This window comes from Leptodactylus fuscus, chromosome 6 (genome assembly GCF_031893055.1).
Source record: "Leptodactylus fuscus isolate aLepFus1 chromosome 6, aLepFus1.hap2, whole genome shotgun sequence".
Taxonomy (NCBI): Eukaryota; Metazoa; Chordata; class Amphibia; order Anura; family Leptodactylidae; genus Leptodactylus; species Leptodactylus fuscus.
The window spans coordinates 137,588,091-137,608,893 of record NC_134270.1 but is presented as its reverse complement, the minus strand read 5'-3'; the positions used below and the strand labels follow the sequence as shown (position 1 = coordinate 137,608,893).

Genomic DNA, 20,803 nt, shown 5'->3' with positions numbered 1-20,803 from the left:
CCGCTACGTGTACCTTGAGTGTGGCCGCAGCAAGACCTCTGTCTAGTCCGTCTTGAAGGAAGTCCAGGATCGCCTCCGTCGGGGGACCAGTGGAGTCCACTTGATGCTGCAGACACCAGGCATTAAAGATGTTACTAATTCGACGGTAATTCCTGTTAGTCGAATCCGCTCTGGCGCTGGATAGGGTCTTCAAGACGGCTTGTGACAGTCCTCTATTCCTCAATAGGGACTGGTCAACCTCCAGGCTGTCAGGTTGAGTCTCCTCAGATCCTGGCATCTCAGCTCTCCTTGGGTTACCAGATCTGGGAGAGGGGGAAGCCTCCAATATATGCCCTGACTCATTTGTATGAGCTGAGCAAACCAAGCCCTTTTTGGCCAGAACGGGATTATGGCTATTCCCGAGGCTTGGTCCTGTCTTATTTTGATCAATACCTTCGGTATGATTGGAATTGGAGGGAATATGTAAAACAGCCTGAACCTCCATGGGATGGACAGGGCATCCACTGCCAAGGGATTGTCCTCCTGGTATAGGGAGCAGAAGGTCCCTACCTTGGCATTGAGTCGGGTAGCCATTAGATCGACCTCCGGGAGACCCCATCTCTGGACGATCTGTTGAAATACGTCTGGATTGAGAGACCATTCTCCTGATACGGTAATACCCCGACTCAGACGATCCGCTACTATGTTCAGGGAGCCCTTTATGTGAACAGCGGATAACTGGGCTAGGTTCTTCTCTGCCCAGGCGAATATGAGATTCGTCTCTCTCAGTAAGGTTGGTGACCTGGTGCCCCCTTGTTTGTTTATGTAGACTACCACCGTCATGTTGTCTGACCTGATCTTGACAGACTTGCCTTTCAACTCCGGGGCAAAGTGCACTAGGGCCAAGTACACAGCTCTGAGTTCCTTGAGATTGGAAGATCCCAGCTCCGGACGTCTCCATCGTCCTTGTATAGTCCTGTCCTGGCAATGGGCTCCCCATCCCCACTGGGATGCATCTGTTGTCAACAGGGTCCACAATGTCGGGACCGTGGACCTTCCGTCTTTCAGGTGTATCCACCATCTGAGGGAAAGACGGGTAGCGGGAGAAAGGCAGATCTTCTTGTGCAGTCCCCGTGGAGACCTGTTCCAGGTTGTCAACACTTCCATCTGCAGGGGACGCAAATGCCATAAAGCCCAAGGGACTGCTCTGGCCGAGGATGACATTAGGCCGAGGACTCTCATGGCGGTGCGGATAGTTACCCGCCGGGTGTGTAATAGAAAACGTGCACCGGCCTGGATCCTTTCCTTCCTTGGGCTGGAGAGGAAGATCTGCATCGTTTCTGAATCTACTATGAACCCGAGGAACTTCCTCCGTGTGGAAGGAACGATTTCGGACTTCTCCCAGTTGATGATCCATCCTAACTCTTGTAGGAAGCTGATGGCAAGGTTGAGCTGCTGGAGGAGAGCAGCAGGAGACTGAGCTTTCAGTAGCCAGTCGTCTAGGTAAGGAACGATGTAGACGCCCTGCAGTCTGAGGGCCGCAGCGACCGGAGCGATCACCTTGGTAAATACCAGGGGGGCGGATGTGATGCCGAACGGCAGAGCTGTAAATTGAAAGTGCTCCCTGTGGCCGGCCATAGAAACGGCAATCCTGAGGAATTTCCTGTGGGAGTGAGCAATAGGGACATGAAGGTAGGCGTCCTTCAGGTCGAGGGTAACCATCACGTCTCCTGGCTGGAGAAAAGCAGACACGGAATCCACGGTTTCCATACGGAATGACCTCTTCCTGATAAAGCGATTGAGGTACCTCAGGTCTATTATCATTCTCCAGCCCCCGGTGACTTTGGGGACCAGAAAGACGGGGGAGTAAACTCCCTGACCGAGATCTGAGGCTGGGACCTTCTCCAGGGCGCCTTTGATAACATACTCGGCGACCAAGGCCTCTAGACTGGCCTGTTGAGAAGGTGGAAGGGTTCTGGTGACAACAAACCGATCTGGAGGTGGAAGGTGGAATTTGATAAGATAACCGTGCTGTATAATTCTTAACACCCATGGATCTTGAATATGGGTGACCCAAGTTCTGAAGAAAGCCGAAAGACGTCCTCCCACAGGAAGGGGGGCCACAGGGAGCTGCCCCGCGTCAAAATTCCGGCTTCCTCTTGGTGTCCTCCCTAGGAGCGCCTCGTCCAGATCCTCTAGGACGATATCTGGGACGCCTTTGCTGGGCTGGGCGTCTATAATTAGAGGCAGAACCTCTGCCTCTAGAGGGGGCACGTCTGCCCCTGGCAGCTTGAGGTAAGGACTTCCCCCTACCTTCAGCTAATCCCTCTATGATAGTATCCAAGCCTTGCCCAAATACTCTTCCTGGCTCAAAAGGGAGCGCGCAAAGAGCAGCCTTGGATGCAAAGTCTGCACGCCAAGGCTTTAGCCACAGGGGTCTACGGGCCGCAGTGGACAACGCCATCGACTTGGCTGAAATTCTTAACTGATGGCGGGAAGACTCTGCCAAAAAATCTGCAGCCCTATGAATATTCTTCATGGAAGCCAAGATGTCATCCCTGTCCACACCGGAATCAATATCCCGCTCCAAGGTGGCTAGGCGGTTACGAAGAAAATCGCCCACAGTGGTAGAGGCTATGGCTACTGAAGCTTGGGCAGAGGAAGCAGAATAAACCTTCTTTAAAGTGGCGTCAGCCCTGCGATCCAGAGGATCCTGAAGATTTGATCCATCTTCAAGGGGCACCAGGGTTCTACGAGACAACTTCGCCACGGCTAGATCCACCTTCGGGGGAGGCCCCCAGGAATCCCACTGAGCCGAATCCATAGGGAACAGGTACTTAAAGATCCTGGATAATGAATGTCCTTTCTCTGGCTGCTTCCACTGCTGCACCATGAGGTCGGTCAGCGTGGCGTCCGCATGGAAGGCAATATGTCCCCCAGAGGCAGACGTGGAGGCTTCCCCGTCAACATCTCGGCCCACTGTAGACCGGATGGACTTCAGCAGCCTGCCTGTTTGTTCATAGTGGAACACAGGTCTGCTGGAAACTACAGAGTCGTCCTCGGAGGAAACATCCTCTGCCACCCGTAGATGTTCCAGGGGAGGGAGGGACGAGGAACGATGCTCAGTGCATGGTCTCTTGGCGAGCTGAGACAAGGTAGACTGTATGCCTTTAAGGGAATCATCCTGCAAAATAAAAGGAGAGTACAAGCAAGGGAATTATCCTTACCCAAGCGATGCCCAACTCACATCTCCTTGACCCAGGCCATCATATCTCTAGGAGAAGGCTCCTCAGGTGGAGGGCCTCTGCAACCGCGACAACGAGCCCATTCATAGCCTAAAAATAATAGGCGGGTTATAGGACCGGTAGTACCCCGGAGGGGATAACTCTTTAAGCCGCTACCTACCATCAGGGAGCGGAGTGTCACAGTCAAAACAGGAAAGGTGCTTCCTTTTGGCAGTAGATTTCCTCCTATAATCCCCAGGGGGGGTAGTAGAGGAAGACATATCCTACAGAGAGACCATAGACCATGCAATATTGTCACCAAAACATCCTACCAAGTATCAAAAGAAGGGGTAGATCTTACCGTGTCCAGACCGGACAGCAAGGTGACAAGAAACCTGAAGGTTTGGTTTGGAGGCAAAGGAGACTTGAAGCTAGGCAACAACCTCTAATGCACAGCCTCCCGCCTTAGAAAGGAGAAGGTAACTAATAACCGGCCGGCCTGACCTTTAAACCGGCCGGCCGGAAATGGGAGGGGCCATGATCACATGCACCCTCCAGGAAATAGAAAAAAGTTACCCCCCCCCCTCTCCAACCAGCCCCGGCAGGGGCGCCTACCCCTCCAATTCCCGGCCCGAACCTGCGTGCTGTCCATAGACCCTGCAATAAGCAGAGTGCCGGAGTAAATACCTCCCGCCGGCGCCAGGACTTTCAATGGCGCCGCTATACTTCCGGACACAACCGGAAGTGTGCGCCCGGCAAATGCGGACGCTGCGAATCTCCGCCGGGAGCTTAGTTCCGGCAGAGCACGTCCGTGAGTGCACAGCGAGCGGCTCGGTATGGCGACACGCTGACAGGTGAGCCAGAGGGAGAAAGAGGAGGGGAGGGAGGAGGGAGGGAGGGAGGGAGGGAAGGAAAGGAGCCAACGCAGGCTAACAATCTTTTCCCCAGACAGGGAAAGGGAACCTTCAATCAAGAAGGTCTGAAACTGAAAGAAAGAAGAATTATGCTCCAAAGGTAAGTAACCCCATAGAGCCCAAAATAAGAGGACACAAGTCCTCCCCACCTGTCCTTGACCACACAGGACAGAAAAAAACACGCAGAGGGGAGGTTCTTGTGCCCTCTTATAGGGCCAGCCACGTTTTTTTGATTGGCTAATTAAAAATCCGCCTGTCCTACCAGCACACAGGGGCAGAAATACCCCACATTGTGCCGCTGGTACGGACGACAGGGAAACTAGCTAATTCAGCCATTTTCTCTAGCAATCGCATGCTGTTGGCCGGCTGCTTGTGTTCTATGGTTGATCCAAAATCAAATACCTACAACGTGTCTTAGTCCAAGCCATGGACTTTGGATGGAGCGGCAAGATACATGCTCATCTGCCGCTACATTGAACTCCTGACTATGATCAGATTCCCAGTAATGTAGGAGTTGGTGCCTATCAAGGGTAGGGTCGCCTACTGCCTATCACCTAAATATGCACCAGTCAGGAGCTAGCATTTATTTCTGCTATAACTCGTGCCACTTAACTGATATGAGCTATAGTAAATTTGACGTGCCAACACGTTCATCTAGCTTGTCCCACTCCATCTATTCTCTCGTGGCAAGCTGGGTGCAAAAAGGGGCTGTGTGCCAATTCTACAACAGAACACTATAAATCCTCCCCTCCCCAGTATATACCACCGCAGGACTTGTACACAGCACAGATATCATTCAACATGAAAGCCGTTTGGTTGGACAATTAGAAACATAATAAAGCTGTGTTCACATCTGCGGAATATTTGGAATCAGATTGCTGTGGGTACAATCACCAGATCCCCAAGTGATCTGCCCCCTAAAGCCTCCTTGTGAATGGAGCTACACTGCACTTGTGTGACCAGTGCTCCATTTACTTCTATGGGGCTGTCAATATTGTAGTATCCGGGAGCACCTGCGACCCCGTAGAAGTGAATGTTGCGCTAGCTACGCAAGTGCAATGGCACTCCATACACAAGAAGACCTTAAGGGGACTTTTGCGCCCGCATGCTTCTGATCCCTGGGAGACCCAGCAATCAGACTCCCAGCGATCGCCACTTATCCCCTATCCTGTGCCAATAATGATACAATCCTTACAATCTTACGGTGTCTGATCCTTTGCTGTCAGACTTCTAGGACGCCACCAATCTAGATAATAAGGATCTCATTTCCCCCATTTCAATAGACTGGCAGTCTTTGGGACTGCATAGGATGGCCAAATACTGGTGTGGCTGCTCCATTCACACTGAGAACACAGGGACCCTCTGTCTTATGAGCATGGGGGTCCCAGTAAATCAGACACGTAACAAGTATTCTATGGATAGGTGATGTTTTGTTTGTTTTTATTCTGGAAGAACCTTTTAAAAGTTTTGTGATCCCTGAAACAAGACAGCAGAAAACAAGGGAACACTTTGGCATTCATACTAAATTAAGACTTGTATACATGGAGTACATTCATTGCTTACAATCCATTTCCCACCACACCTATTCTGATCTCATGTCAGCATGAACATACCTCTTACTACTAAAATGTCCCTTTACAAAACATATTTATTTCTTAAAGCGTACCTCTAGTAAACCACTTAAAGGGGCTCTATCATTGGGAAAAGTCATTTTTAGACAAGAATATCCCTGCATAGCTTTTAGAAAGTCTATTTCACACCTACCTTTAGTATGTAAATTGCCTCAGTAGATTTTGAATAAGTCCGTTTCATATTCATATGTTAATGAGCTTTCTATGTGCACTGGAAGTGTCTGTGATCACTGTGTGCTCTATGTGTATGTATAGCAGAGGCTGCTGTGCTGATGACTTGTCTCTGCTGTACATACACATAGAGCAGACAGTGCACAGAGACCCTTCCGGTGCACGGTGGAAGCTCATTAACATATCAATATGAAACGGACTTATTCAAAATCTACTGAAGCAATTTACACACAAGAGGCAGGTGTGAAATAGCCTTTCTAAAGACTATGCAAAGAGGTGCTTATCTAAAAATGACTTTTCCCAATGACTGAGCCCCTTTAAAACCTCCTAGGGTATATATGTTTTATCTCCATTTCCACAAAGGCAGGATAGATTGTGAATTTCTGCAGCCCGTACTTGAGGAGAGAGAACAGAGGGTTTGACAATTTCACCCAATCTATCTATTCCCTGTCATGTTACCTCTACAATATGCAATGTCCTTTGGTCACAGCAGCATCAGCACTCTCTCTGCAATGCAAGGCGAGGGCTGGAAAGTGTAATGTGACATGGCAGGCTGCCAGACGAAAGGACCAGGCACTGTGTAACAGGGCTACATAAAAAGCTGTGCTTACAGAGGTACAAGAGGATCTACATGAGGGTCTAAGGACATTGCCGGAGGTACGATTTACAAATCAATGGATGCTGTACATCTAAATATTGGCAGTAGTACACCCAAGAAAATATATCTATATACATATCAAGTGAAAGCTACCTGTGGCTACTACCTTACATATGAGGATGACAATAGCTGGTGGAATATACAAAATAACTGCTCAACAATCACACATTACAATGCCCATTACTTAAATTGTCTCCTGGGATTTAATATCCATCGCCCCTCTCTCATCCTACATATCTGATGGTGAGCTATAATGTAACAAATGTACTTTGGCCCTCTTATGCTAGGTTCACACTAGTGCAGGCTCGCCATTGTTCTGATCCATTGAGAAGGCGGATCGTTAAAATCGCGATTATATATGGAACCCAGCAGGCCCCAATCACTATAAAGGGATCCGTCGTTATTAAAATGAAATTAATGGAGGAAAAATTGTATAAGAAACTTCTCTCATTCTTTTTTTAACTTCTGAATATACAACTGGACTCTGGCTGATGTGGGCAGCGCCTCCATTATGTCATCCTTGTTTGGTACCATCGTGAGCACATGTACAATTTCTTGCAAACACATTCATAGATCCATGAAGGCTTCTATAATCTGTTCTGGTACAATGAATGTTCACCATTGTTTTCTGGGTCAGTCCCGGATCCATTCTTATGACGACAGAGCTATGAATAAATGGAGGGGGGAACGGTCAAAAACTTGAACTCCTCCAAATGGAAGACCCGGATGTGACACAGATACTCCTTTTGCTTTTGACTCTATTGTGACTGCGGAGACGACGAGACCTAATTTCTCTAATCTATAAAGTTATTGATCCTGACCATGTGAAGTTTCCTGATAGATCCTGCTTTAATTGGGCAGGGGATATGGGGTCACTGACTTAAGAGTAATGGAGGGAGGTGTTAGAATAAGTTATATCTAATACACAGTTTATAAAACCTTGTCTTGCTCCATCAGCGATGGACCGACTAGATACAACTTGCCCTAGATGTGGCAATGATAGCGCAAACCTACATATCCTATGGGAATGTAAATTTCTAGGACCATTCTGGAATAGGGAATTAGCACTTACTCAACAGGTCTGTAATATACAACTACAGGCGGACCTGCTCTTCTTGGTCTTTTGAGGGAAGGAGAAGATATAGAATCTCTTGAATTAATAGAAATCTCTTGTATTTTATATCAGGAAAGGAAACCTTTGGCACTCGATCGGTCAGATGCACAGCCGTCCACTATTAGGGAATTGAAAAATTAAAATGAACACTATTATTAGATTAGAAAGAGGGGTGCACCTTAAACAAAAGGCCCCCCAAAAAAATATATGATAAGGTGTGCAGTGTATAGCTTGACACGCCAGGATTTCCGACCAGAATCCTCCTGCTGGATGATCCATAACAAATTGATAAATTGATCAATACCTGTTGGCAGAAGCTTCAGCGGTTTCAGGAATATTGAGATTGTTTATGAGTTTTTGATATACCAGATGGTGGGTACATACACTATGATACTCATGCTAATTGATACAGGTGTCTGTAGGTGAGTTCTTTAAGGAGGGAGGGTGTATTATTATGGTTCGCCTTCTTTACATGTGTGGCTACTGGAGCAGCTGGTCACTACAGCTATATAAAGTTAGAGCAGAGCAGGAAGCAGACAGCTCTGTTCTCCATGTAGTGGCCAGGCCGGGTACTGCAGAACACTTCCTATTCATCTGAATGGCACCTAAGCTGCAGTGACTCGTTTCCACCGCTATACAGACTGATCAATTCTCTGTATATCAGCTGCCGAGAACAGCTCATAGATGGGGGTGCCAGTTGTCAGACGCCACAGATCTGATATTAGTGAATGATCTTTAAGATAGTTCAGCACTAGTTTTAGTCTACAAGAGAATGAGAAAATTCTGGCTGCCTTTATCTACTGCATATTGTTTTACACATTGAGCTTGATAATCATAAAACCGTATACAGTATAGTAGTAACTCCCCCTAGAGGCCTGTAAAATCTTATCTATGTATATAAGGAAGATAAGAGGATGTTGAATGTAAAACCTGATGTTCAAAGGAGGACATTCACTGTAAGGTCAGACACACGTGGACATCCAGCGGGGCACAGAAGTCCTGGTAGCATGTATTGATCATGATCAGACATTGTCAATGCAGGCCCTGACACATTCAACACACATTTAGCAGTCACAATTGTATGTAAGTAGAGAAATGTTCCTTCATATGCAAAGAAATAAAAAAAGGTACAGAAACAGTTGCATTAAAGGGAGTCTACTATCACCTCCAAGCATGTTTGCCACTACTGTGTTACAGTGATACATAGCATACCTCTGTGTTCTATGTCACTTGTAGATTTTTTGGGGAAAAAAAATACAACTTTGAAGTTTTATGCAAATGAGGACCGTGGTGGACTTGGGTCAGGCCCCTGCACGGTGTAAGGATCCGCTCTAGCTGCACAGGGGGGCAAAGCAAGGAGGTAGTGGTGGTCTGAGCGACAAGTGCAGTGCTCCAGGGAGCTGAAGGCCCGCCTCCAGTGCACCAACTGCAACATTTGTATAAGGCTTTAAAGTTATTTTTCCCCCAAATAAACAAAACGTACATATATTAGAGGTCTGTATATCACTATAACATACTGGTGACCACTGAATATGCTGAATATGGAGGAGAAGAAAGATTCCCTTTAAAATCTATTTCTTGTAGTTATATAAACGTGACATAATAAACATCCTCTGTGGAGATGGATACACTACAATAGACTAAGTAGTCCTTAATCCCAACTTAGACATGTATAGCGTATTTGGTACAAGGATCAGGTCACCCCCATTCTTCACACAGGTGTGGGTCAGACCTTCATGCGGTAGATATGCCCTAAATATCTGTCCACTGTCCCGGGAAGTTTAGTAAATAGTGCTATATTTCTTTCTATAAAATAAAAATACTGGAGAATAATTTTTTGTTTTTTTATAGCTCCTCTGTTATTTGTGCGTCAAATGGATGAAGCAACATAACCTATAGCGATAAAACTCCGCTGTTGATTTATCCATACATTTTCAAGAGGGATAGCAGAGGAACAATACAGAAAAGGATCCAGAATTGATGTTTCACAGGGAATGCAAGTTTTTGTTATAAAAGTCATGTCAAGAGAGCTTAACAACTCCTGTGTACCCCACTGTTAGAGTAGGGGAGTGTCATAGCTTATCATATAGTATTACCACACATACACCTTCATCCTGATGCTTTACAGACTAGTCCAGTACATCAACCTTTGATTTTACAGACCGTGGTAGAGAAACCACACAACATATTCCAGTAAAAAAATCACAATACACACAAAAGACTCGATCTTCACAAAGTATACACACAATATCCCTTATCAACACCAAATGATTATATGGCTGCGACATCCAGGAGGTGTTAACTCATCCCTGGGATTCACGGTTAACATTACATTCCCCTTTAAAGGATTTGTTGGTAGGACTCATGTCCTAGTGAATAGTTTTACATCGGTTTTCAAACAGTTGATGTATGACGGTCGTGTCTGCAAGGGTTGAGATGTCTCCCAGTTCTCGATCGTTCCTGGCAATTTTTCTTAACACCCGTCTCATTATTTTACCTGTACAAAGATGAAATGAAAGCAAAGAAACTGTCATTTTTTAGGAATTGATACGCAAGTCAGGCACTTTATGTTGTTAAAGGTTTGCGACGAGTATTCATAAAATGAGAAACTTCATTGGGTCTTCTAGAAACATTGGATGGGAACGGACGGTAAAATTGTGTAAATAGCAAAGTTAAATTAATGCCAATGGGGTATTCCAATCTCAAACTGATGCATAGTTCTAGGATATGCCACCACTATGATAGGTTTGGTCGGATCTCTGTGAACCCCCAGAACACGGAGGTCAATACTGATCGGTCAGTGTGTTATCAGTAACACAACCGTGTATTACACGGATCAGTGTGCAGGCTGACAGTCCGGATCTCAAAATGAGGAACCACTGTCAATGCATGGGCGGAACATGGATGACATCTGTGGGCCATTTAATCATGGACAGAGGCCCACACAAGGTCATATGCATGGGCCCTTAATATGACACCTCTGTGATCTTCAGAACCATCTTGGTTTACCAAGATAGACTAAGCAGAGATTTCAGAGTGAATGTCAGTTTAGAAGGTGGAGAAAAAATAGATCCAGATAAGTGGATTTTTATTTATTTTTATTGTTTTAAATCTACATGTTTTGTACCAGCATAAAAAGGGTTTATATCTTGCTCAGGATGACAGCACCTATCAATTGATATATGTCATTGGGCTTTTGAGACTTGGCTATATCATCATTGTATGGTTATACACTGTATTCCACAATAACACCATATGCAGTAAGCTCCCCCTAGTGGCACCTTAACTTCGCTAGCATATTACCATTTAAATCTATAGCATTAGATATTGTGGTCGGCACTGGTAGAGGTTTCAGGTTCTCAGTGGTGAGAAATTTACAGTAATCCCAAATAGAAACCATAGCACTCTATTTTTTAATAAGTCAGCAGAGGATTGACAGCACTGCAATAACTGAAACACTGAGTCTGAAACACTATAAAGATATACCAGGAAATGAAGCTCCCCTCCTACTTGCCTAAGTTGGAGGCCGATCTGAACATGACCTTTTCCAAGTCACAGTGCTCTAGGATCCTGAATTTGCCCAAAAGAACTGCGTAGCGAGTATATAGCAGGAAGCGGGGTAACAACTTGACCAGATGGTACCATGTCCCGTCTAAATTGCACAAATTCTTCCCATCCGACTCTCCAAGGTGTTGGTGCTGTGGCATGGAGGAGGGGATGCTACTGCATGTCTTCCGGGAGTGCACTGAGTCGAGAGATTTTTTGGAGGGAGTCCACTGGGGTATTTGTAAAGTTTTCCAGGTTACCCCCTCCTTGCACACTGGCTTTCTTCCTACTCCAGCTCTCGGACTACTCTCGCCATGCTTACCGTAAATCCTCTTTACAGCACATGCTTAATGCCATCAGAGTATATATTCCTGCGCTCTGGCAGTCGCAGAGTGCACCTTCCCTCCTCGTAGGATATCCAGGGAATAGAGGATTCAGGGTATCCATTATAAGGGTATATTTATATGGCGGAAACCTTTTCCATCATGTGAATTCTCCGCATGGCTAGCTGCAATGGGATGCAGATGCAGTTCATTGGCATCCCAATCCTGATTACGCCTGAATGAAAGAGCCTAATCGGGAGTGACTCTCGCTCCGTGGAATCTGCGGCAAGATAGGGCATGTCGCTTCTTTTTCCCACTAGCTGAAAAAATGCTAGCGGGAGAAAAAAAAGCGAGTGGTTCCTATTGAAGTGAATGGGGGCCTTTTTTGCAGGTGGATTTTGAGGCGGATTCCATGTCAAAATCTGCCTGCAAAAAAACTCTGTGAACAGACCCTTATAGAGATCTGGCGAGTTGAATCTCACCTGGAGTGGCTACTGGGGCTCCTGGTTTCTGGCCTACCCTGCCGCCCCCCACCCCTCCCTTTCTTCCTTAGTCATATTATAGTCATTGTGCCTCGGCTCTACTGTTACGCCTTACAGTGCCACATTCTATCTACATATTTGGGGCTTGCTTTTGTGTTTTGTACTTTGAACTTTTTTGTTTCGATTGTTAATAAAAAAAAAAAAAAAAATTATAAAAAAAAGAAATTACTCAGCAGTTTTTGGCTGTAAGGAACACTTGGTAAACTATTATGTCAAATATATTGCTTTACAAATGAACCGATTTCCTAGAATCTTTCTGCACCCTAGTGTATTTTCATTGTAGTCCTTTTCTAAAGCCTCCGTTGCGCTCCAGCAGTGGTGACCACACACGTACAAGTGAATCCACCCATTGTACAGCGAGGATGGTTAAGACTATATAGGCATGCATACTACAGCATGCTCAGTAGTCACTGCTGAGCCTCCGTTCCAAACCTCTAATGAAGGCTACAGTCACGTGCTGTTGTCCTGCGGACACACTATAGTGCAGCAGATGTCATGCTGATACAGAATCCTTATCAGCATTTTTACAGTGCGCTTCTTCTAAATCCAGAGATATAAGCATGCATTTCTGAACAAGGATACTGATAATCTTTGCAGCACACAAATGTTGTCTGTAAACATAACATGGGCAGCCCACGCGTTCAGTCCAACAACTCTGCAGCACAGACCAAGCAGTAGGGAAGTGAGAGGACTGCCCAGATGGGAATCCTCTGGAACGTGCATAGTCATGATCTATATATTAGCATAGATCTTCAATATTTGTGTATATTGGTGATCCCAGATGTCGTACCCCCGCATTCAATTGTTTGAAGAGGCTGCAGCACTCACAAAGGCTATGGCCTTCTCTCTCTGTGCGACGGCATCACATTCATTGGTTACATGGTACAGCAGCAATTCTGTCCCATTCAAGTGAATTGGGATGAGCTGCAATATTAAGTACAGCCCCTATGCAATGTAGGCTGCAGCACTCACCCAAATACGGCGTTGTCTTTAACTAGTTAACTGCTGGAGGTCCTGGGTGATGGACCACAACTGATCATATATTGATGAGTTATCCAAGCCTTAGAAAACCCCCTTTATATTATTACTGTCTCTCACCAGCAGGGCCCTCACGCCTATTGTTTGATAGGCTAATATCCTTGTCACACTGCAATATCAAATACTGTTTGTTCATGGACTCTCTGACTTGTAAAGTGCAGAATACGTTATTATAGGATGGTAAAAAGTGGAGATTTGCTCTTAAAGACAAAATAAGTGACATGTCAAAGAAATATCCAGTTAGCTAAAAACGTTGACTAAAAATGCAATGGACAATTTCCTACCTGAGCGTGTTTTAGGCAGACCTGGGGCATTCTGGATATAATCTGGAGTTGCAATTGGTCCAATCTTCTCTCTTACTATAACAGTAAGCAAAGCACCACTTAGAGTGAAATAGATAATAGATTTATGCTCACATTATATGTACATATTGCTATGCACATTACCATTTATCTTAGACAGACATACATTTCCAGGGGACTACCAAAAGTGCCATAAATAAAAAAAAAAATCATTACCTAGTTTCTTGAGTTGATCAGTTAGCGAGCTAGAGAACTCTTGTCCATCACGCAGTGTGACAAAGCAATATAAGCATTCCCCCTTTACTGGGTGTGGATGGCTTACAGCAGCCGCCTCCGCTACAGACCCGTGTTCAACAAGCGCAGACTCCACCTCTGCCGTGCTCAGCAAGTGACCTGATGTGGAAGAAAAGTGTCAGTGGTCTCATGATTCAGTATCAGCATTACATGAACTGTGGGGACCAGACCTCTAGGACTCCCCACCAACCCCGATAATGAAGGGACTGCAGTACAGGTCCATTCAAATTATGACATTCTCTTGAATGAAGATGCATTGCATTTCCCCTGTACAGTGGATGGTCTTGGGCAACACTGTGTTGCAAAAGACTGGAAAGGAGACTCCATATGATATATCTCTAACATACTTTAGAGATTTGTCATCACTTTGAGACAGAAATACTGTTTTAACCAGACTATATACATCCGGGTGGTCCACCTCTAACCCTGCAAGGGGGTACATATGCATTCTTGCAAGGTTAGCCTGCTGCACAAAATCATGCAGCTTTAGGATTGGGATGCCATATGACATCCCATAGGAAAAAACAGGGATGGTTTATTACTGTCCTTGCCTACTTGATTGCTGTGTACCCAAAAAGCATCCAATGTGTACAGCTATGGGGACCGCCATTACACAATGTGTAAAAAAATACATAAAGTACAACACCCGCCCCCACCAATAACATGCCCGCATCACAGATTCTAGCTCCAGCCCCAGCGACACAACAATAAGTCACCAAAGTAAAAATGGCCATAATGGAGATGGTAAGTATTGCAGTCACTGAGAAGACACAAAATAACTCACCAGATACATTAAGCATGTCGTCAATCCGACCAGTAATCCAATAATAACCATCTTTGTCTCTTCTACAACCTTAAAAAAAAATAAAATCAGATATTTTGGTGACCAAGGATAATTTTCAGGAGGTTTAACCAAGGCACAACTTGTCATAAAGATCTGATAACTATACAGTATAGAGCAGTGCGCCCGACCATCCATCACATAACCAGGATAGCTTTTTGGGGGTTTTTTTATCCACGAGACTGCAAGCAGAGAATATATTGGTACATGTAATGTATAGGTAACTTACCATCTCCTGTCACATAATATCCAGGAAACTTTTTGAAGTAGGTTGTCTCAAACCGTTCATGGTTCCTGTAGACGGTGCGCATGAGTGCAGGCCAGGGTTGTTTAAATACCTTCACGGCAAAGGCATTTCATTATTTTGTGAAGAGAAAAAAACCCACACACAATATGAAAATCAAAGTTCTCCATTTTTTTGTCAATATACAGTATTTTGTTGGCCTATAAGACACATCTGACTAGAAGCTGACTATAGTCATAGGAATATAGAAACGCCTCTGGTTTGGGCTGACCCCCAGCCCCTTCAGCTGTACGCAGCAACTTGGAAATAAAGGCCCAGAAGCAGAAAGTTCAGTCCAGCTAGACAACAGATACTGTAGAGCTTTCTGCATCCACATCTTGTGTACTGGACGGACGCTGGAAATGGCACCAAACAAACAATTGTCCAGCTATTTATCATATATTTATGGCCTATTCATATACACAAAGCCCTACTAGTGGCCTCCATAGTTGTCGGCTGATATTGATAAGAGGAGTGGTGGTGAAAAGTGACTTCATGTGAGATTGGATATGGTGTAACAGGACTGTTTACTTACCAGATAACCTTCAGCTTCTCCTTCAAGTTCTTCCCCTGACTCATTCAAGATAGCAGGAACTACTCCAAAAAATGGAAAGGTCTTAAAGTAAAAAATGGGAGAAAGACAATATAAATATATAAGCGAATAACTTTGCTCCCTGTATTTACTAGCGACCTCCTTATTCAGATAGTATAGGGTCTGCATCAGATGTGTATGCTCAGGATGGAAACACAATGGGGGCTTGTCACACATTCCATACAATGGCATCTCACACCTATTGGGTCCCATAATTAACCACTTCTGTACCAGGCGATTTTCCCTGGTTCTGGATCGGGCACATGTTCAAGTTTTTTTCATGTGGTTTTGAGGACTATAGCATTTTTTTTTCTGTTGGCTTATTCAAATAATAAGGCTTTATATTTAAGATTTTATTATTCCATTTTTTTTTTTAATATCTGAAAAAACGTAAAAACAGTTTTTATTTTTTTAACAATACGAAGTGCTACGAAAAAAAAGTAAATAGTTTTCCCTTTGTTGTGGTCATTTTTACTTATTGTTTTGTAGCTGTGGGTATGGCTTTTTTGCATTATATATTTTGTTTTTAACACGCTGTGGCCCTCCATAAGCTCACAATAGACCGTTCTGGGTGCATTTTAATTTTTTTTTTTTGAAGATTGCTCCTGTAACTGGGCTGATACATATAGCAGCAGTTAGAGCCTGTGCACATGATGTAACGCGGCGTTGATTCTGACACGTAAACTCGCGCCAGAATCAGCGCCGGAAAACAGAATCCCATTGACTTCAATGGGTTCCGTTTAACGTGCGTAACACATTGAAATCAATGGGTTAAAAAGCCTCCCATTGATTTCAATCTGTAGCGCGTGGAAGACAGAACCCATTGATCTCAATAGGATTCTGTTTTGAAGAGCTGACTCTGACAAGAGTTTACGTGTCAGAATCAACGCAGCGTTATATCATGTGCACGGGCCCTTACAGGAGGAATACAGCTGCCATAGCTGATCTAGGTCCTCTAGCTCTCAGAGTTTCCTTCTGCCCAGCAATAACATTACTGTCATATCAGAGGGGAGCTGTATCATGGCGGCTCCCATAGCTGTTGAGCGCTGTGTACACAGCGATTGTGAAGATAGAGACAGTAATAAATCCTCCCTGCCTTCCTTGCAGGGTTAGAGATGACCGCCAGGATGTATAAAGTCTGGAAGTCAATAGCCCAAACTTTTCACCCTATGGTGAATGGGGGAGTCTATAGAAACATTAATGTATATTCTAGTTTTTCCTATCATATACATTAGGCCCAAGTATAAAGTGTCCCTATATTTAGCAATGTTTTGGATTTAAAGGTCTTTAAAAAAAAAAAAAAAAAAAAAGCAAGTGTTTGAAAAAAAATTAAAAATTCTATATTTAGTCATCAGCTACCACTGTTCATGAACAACTTACCGCTGAGCCAGGCTTTGTGGCTGTTGCACCTGGAAGTGGAGTTAACACATGTCCCCCCTGCAAAAATAAATAACACCTCAGATCCTGTGGTTCTATTTGCAGTACATTGTCCTTATCTGCTACGTTTCAGTCTGGACAAGATTTATATTTGCTCTGTAATATTCAGTGCCCTTCCTCATTACAGGAAATACTACTCACTGTTTCTGTCTGCCAAAATGTGTCGACAATTGGGCATCTCTTCTCCCCGACCACATTGTAATACCAAAGCCAAGCTTCAGGATTAATTGGTTCTCCGACTGTTCCCAAAATCTTCAGTGATTTTCTGCTACACCTGCCAGAAAGCATGTATACATGTTGAACGGAGAGTCAACACTTACGGTAATAAATGTTTCTACTGTCGTATTACATGCAAATTTAAAAGCGTTCAACTACAAGTAAAATCCCCCCCATTGATTTAGCACACCTGGAATTTTTTCAATAGCCCCCTCTCTTCCTGAGTAAACAGTGCAGTTCATTTTGGTGCCCGACATGCAAACTAGACTCTCTAATGTCAAGTGGGTGGAGCGGCAAAGAGGGCCCGATTCATACCCCCAATAAAAGGCAGACAGGGGTTGAGAGATAAACTCTTGTTTTCATACTGTATGGTGCCATTGTATGGTTATTTTTTTTTTAGAAATTTGTCATGACCCTACAATGGAAATGTACATCCATTACAGAACTTTTGGAGGGCCCCTCCAAAAAAAGCTCCATACTATGGGTACCTTTTACCTGGCTAGGAGCTTCCGGATATACAAGGAAAATGGCACCTGCAGGTGTAGTACCTTTTAACTGGCTCCTCTCCGTACTTCATCAGCAGGCGGATCGCTGTTGGTGCGGTGTAGAATTTGCTTACACTGTACTTATCAATGATCTGCCACATGCGGGAAACATCTGGGTATATAGGAAGACCTTCAAACTGGGAACAAAATGGAGAATAGCAGGTAAAAAAATATGCCAAATAACGTAAGGGGAGTTTAACAAATAGTAGCATGTTGTCTGAATAGTTTACTTACTAATACACTGGATGCCCCATTGGCTAGGGGTCCGTAGGCGAGGTAGGAGTGCCCAGTGATCCATCCGATGTCAGCCGTGCACCAATATATATCATCATGATGGTAGTCAAACACATACTTGAATGTGGTGGCAGTGAAGATCATGTAACCTCCCACAGAATGCACCACTCCCTGTGAAGTAGAGAAATAGTAGAGGAATAGTCCTTAGTAGTAGAGGAATCCGTCCTTGCGCTAGGGACTTCACTACTGTCTCAATTCCATTGCACTTCGCCGAGTGTGTATGTACCCACCTTGGGCTTTCCGGTAGACCCACTGGTGTAAAGAATAAACAGCTCATCTTCGGCGTCACACCACTCGGGCTCACACTCGGTGCTGGCATTCTTCACAAGTTCATGCCACCACAAGTCCATGGATGGATTCCATGGGGTCTGAAATGAGACATCTTGAATGTATAGAATCTCTGAATAAAGAATATGCTCTTGAACCACATTTGTCCTTTTTTATTATTTAATATGATTTTGTGAATACAGACACATTGCTCAGGTGCAAATAAGTAAAAAAAAAACAAAAAAAAAAAACACCATTGATCTCAACTAGTCAGATCTCAAACTATCAGAAATTGTTTGATCATCCGCTGACTGCAGCGGCGATCCACCTCAGCCAGAGAAGTCGAGCCGCAATTTTCTGTCGAAACAGGAATACAAAGTGACGTCTAAATGGGGAAATCGGGGAATTTTTTGTTAACACCATTTTGCCTCTTAACTGGAAAATTTTATCCTGCTGGAAACTGACTTTACAACAGTGGAGTTTTTATTTGACAATCAAACAGTTGTAAGTTGTTCACATTGGTAATAATAATAATAGATAAATAATAATAATATTATAATTATTAATAATAATAATAATAATAATAATAATAATAATAATAATATGCACCCTCTTCGAAAAATGATACTAACAAATAGGTCAAGAAAGGCAAGAAACACTACAAGGTAAATGGAATATGTGAACAAATACGGTGTAAGTAAACAAGCCAGTGAAGGTGCTAGTTTAAGAATAATTACTGTGACAAAACCGCAATGTGCGAACACATCCTAAAAATAAACCCATAAATAAGATCAGTGAACAGAAGCTAGGCCATGGAAGGGGTAACCGATTTTCTATAAGGTAGCAATAATATAATATAGAAGAGTTATAAAACAGCACAAATGGTCATCTCTGTTTCTTCACTTACACTACGAGATTCTGAATCAGTGAATTATACATCTTCAGTATGGACTAGATATCTATCTCTGTGCTCTACGACATTCTCCAAGTGCACGTCATCAGTATGAATAGAGACTGACAACTGGTTCATGCTAATGTCTGTATGATTCAGTGAGTCGTGATCACATGGTACATAGGAAGGAAAAAAAAGATCAATTTTTTTTTACAAATTGGATTCTTCTTGAATTACAAAAACTGCAAAAAGATGCAATTTTTCTAAAGTGCCTTTTTAACCACTCAGTAATATATTGTGACTATTACTAAAAGTTAGAACATGACTATAGATTAGCCCTGCTATAGATTAGCCCTGCTATAGATTAGCCTCCACAATGCAAAGAAGTAAACAGTTCGATATTAGTATGCAGCAAGCGACCATCGGCCAAGAACAAGATCAGGATATCATAAAAAGCAGTGAGATAATATTTATTCCCCGGTATTTTTCCCAGAAAATCCCTCCATGCATCAAATTGTTTATTATTACGTCAGATCACATTGAGAGACACATACATAACAAAGACTGCACTATGACAGCACAAAGTCAGGAATCAGCCATGCAAACCAGAGATGTGACAGGAGCAGCCAGTGCGCAACCCTTGTGAAGGCAAAACAGATCAGTAATATACAACCTGACAGGAGAAGACATTATTCTGCAAGCACAATGACAGCCACATACAAAATTTATATCCCCAGAAATAGAGCAATGAGATCATCAGATTTATAGGGTGGATATTTCTAAATACACTTATCTTCTGCGCTAAACATTACAGTGAATAGTCCACGTACAATACAAACAAAACTTTCTTCGGGTCAGTAGGACTGCACGTCACATATGGCAGCAGAGCGCTCTGTCTGACAACCTCTAATGTTTAATAGTCGTCTGTCACCAGGGTGAAACATTCAGACTACATTCACATCTGTGCTGGAGTCTCCGTCGCAGAGTCTACTTAGAATCAGTGGAATACGACGTCCCACACTCTCAGTTTAAGAGCAACAAAATCATGATGGACCCCATTATAGTAAATGAGGGCTGTCAGGCTATTTTAGTGGTTTGCCCATTTGTTGTTCTGGTTCTCTGACAGCGCTAGTGCTATCCTAGTAAAATTGGCAACACAATAGGTGATAGGTACATGTGTTCCAGGTGCTGAGCACATAGAAGCCACTTTGCCTTGGTATAGAATCTTTAAACACAACGCTAGGACAGAGAACTTAACCTTTGCCCTCTGTGCAAGAAAGTCTAGCGTTAGTTCTGCACCAAGACACTTATTCCCTATTCATACATCTCATGGGACCCTGGACCCAGCAATTAGGAGAAAAGTTAAAACAAAAGTTAAGCTGTATACTCCAAGTGAATAAAGTGCTGGCGTTCTTGTGTGACTAGAGCTACATTTACACTGTTGGCCAAAAGTATTGGCACCCCTGCAATTCTGTCAGATAATACTCAGTTTCTTCCTGTAAAGGATTACAAGCACAAACTCTTTGGTATTAATATCTTCATTTATTTTGCTTGCAATAAAAAAAAACACAAAAGAGAATGAAAAAAAAAAAAAAAAGTAAAATCATTGATCATTTTACACAAAACTCCAAAAATGGGCCGGACAAAAAGTATTTGCCCCCTCGGCCTAATATTTGGTAGCACAACCTTTAGACAAAATA

General features: G+C 43.7%; 1 protein-coding gene across 2 annotated transcripts in view; it reads right to left on the bottom strand.

The window, feature by feature from the left end:
- Positions 1-9,459: 9,459 nt before the first annotated feature.
- ACSS2 (acyl-CoA synthetase short chain family member 2) overlaps positions 9,460-20,803 on the bottom strand; it is a 28,053-nt gene continuing 16,709 nt past the window's right edge. For both annotated transcript variants that reach the window (XM_075277314.1, XM_075277315.1), the window contains 11 exons: positions 18,175-18,312; positions 17,885-18,055; positions 17,654-17,787; positions 17,031-17,163; positions 16,833-16,889; positions 15,396-15,476; positions 14,807-14,915; positions 14,521-14,589; positions 13,659-13,835; positions 13,425-13,499; positions 9,460-10,188 (listed from right to left, as the gene is read on the bottom strand). In XM_075277314.1, coding sequence (XP_075133415.1) covers positions 10,061-10,188; positions 13,425-13,499; positions 13,659-13,835; positions 14,521-14,589; positions 14,807-14,915; positions 15,396-15,476; positions 16,833-16,889; positions 17,031-17,163; positions 17,654-17,787; positions 17,885-18,055; positions 18,175-18,312 — 1,272 coding nt within the window. In that variant the 3' untranslated portion in view covers positions 9,460-10,060. The remainder of the gene's footprint in view (positions 10,189-13,424; positions 13,500-13,658; positions 13,836-14,520; positions 14,590-14,806; positions 14,916-15,395; positions 15,477-16,832; positions 16,890-17,030; positions 17,164-17,653; positions 17,788-17,884; positions 18,056-18,174; positions 18,313-20,803) is intronic.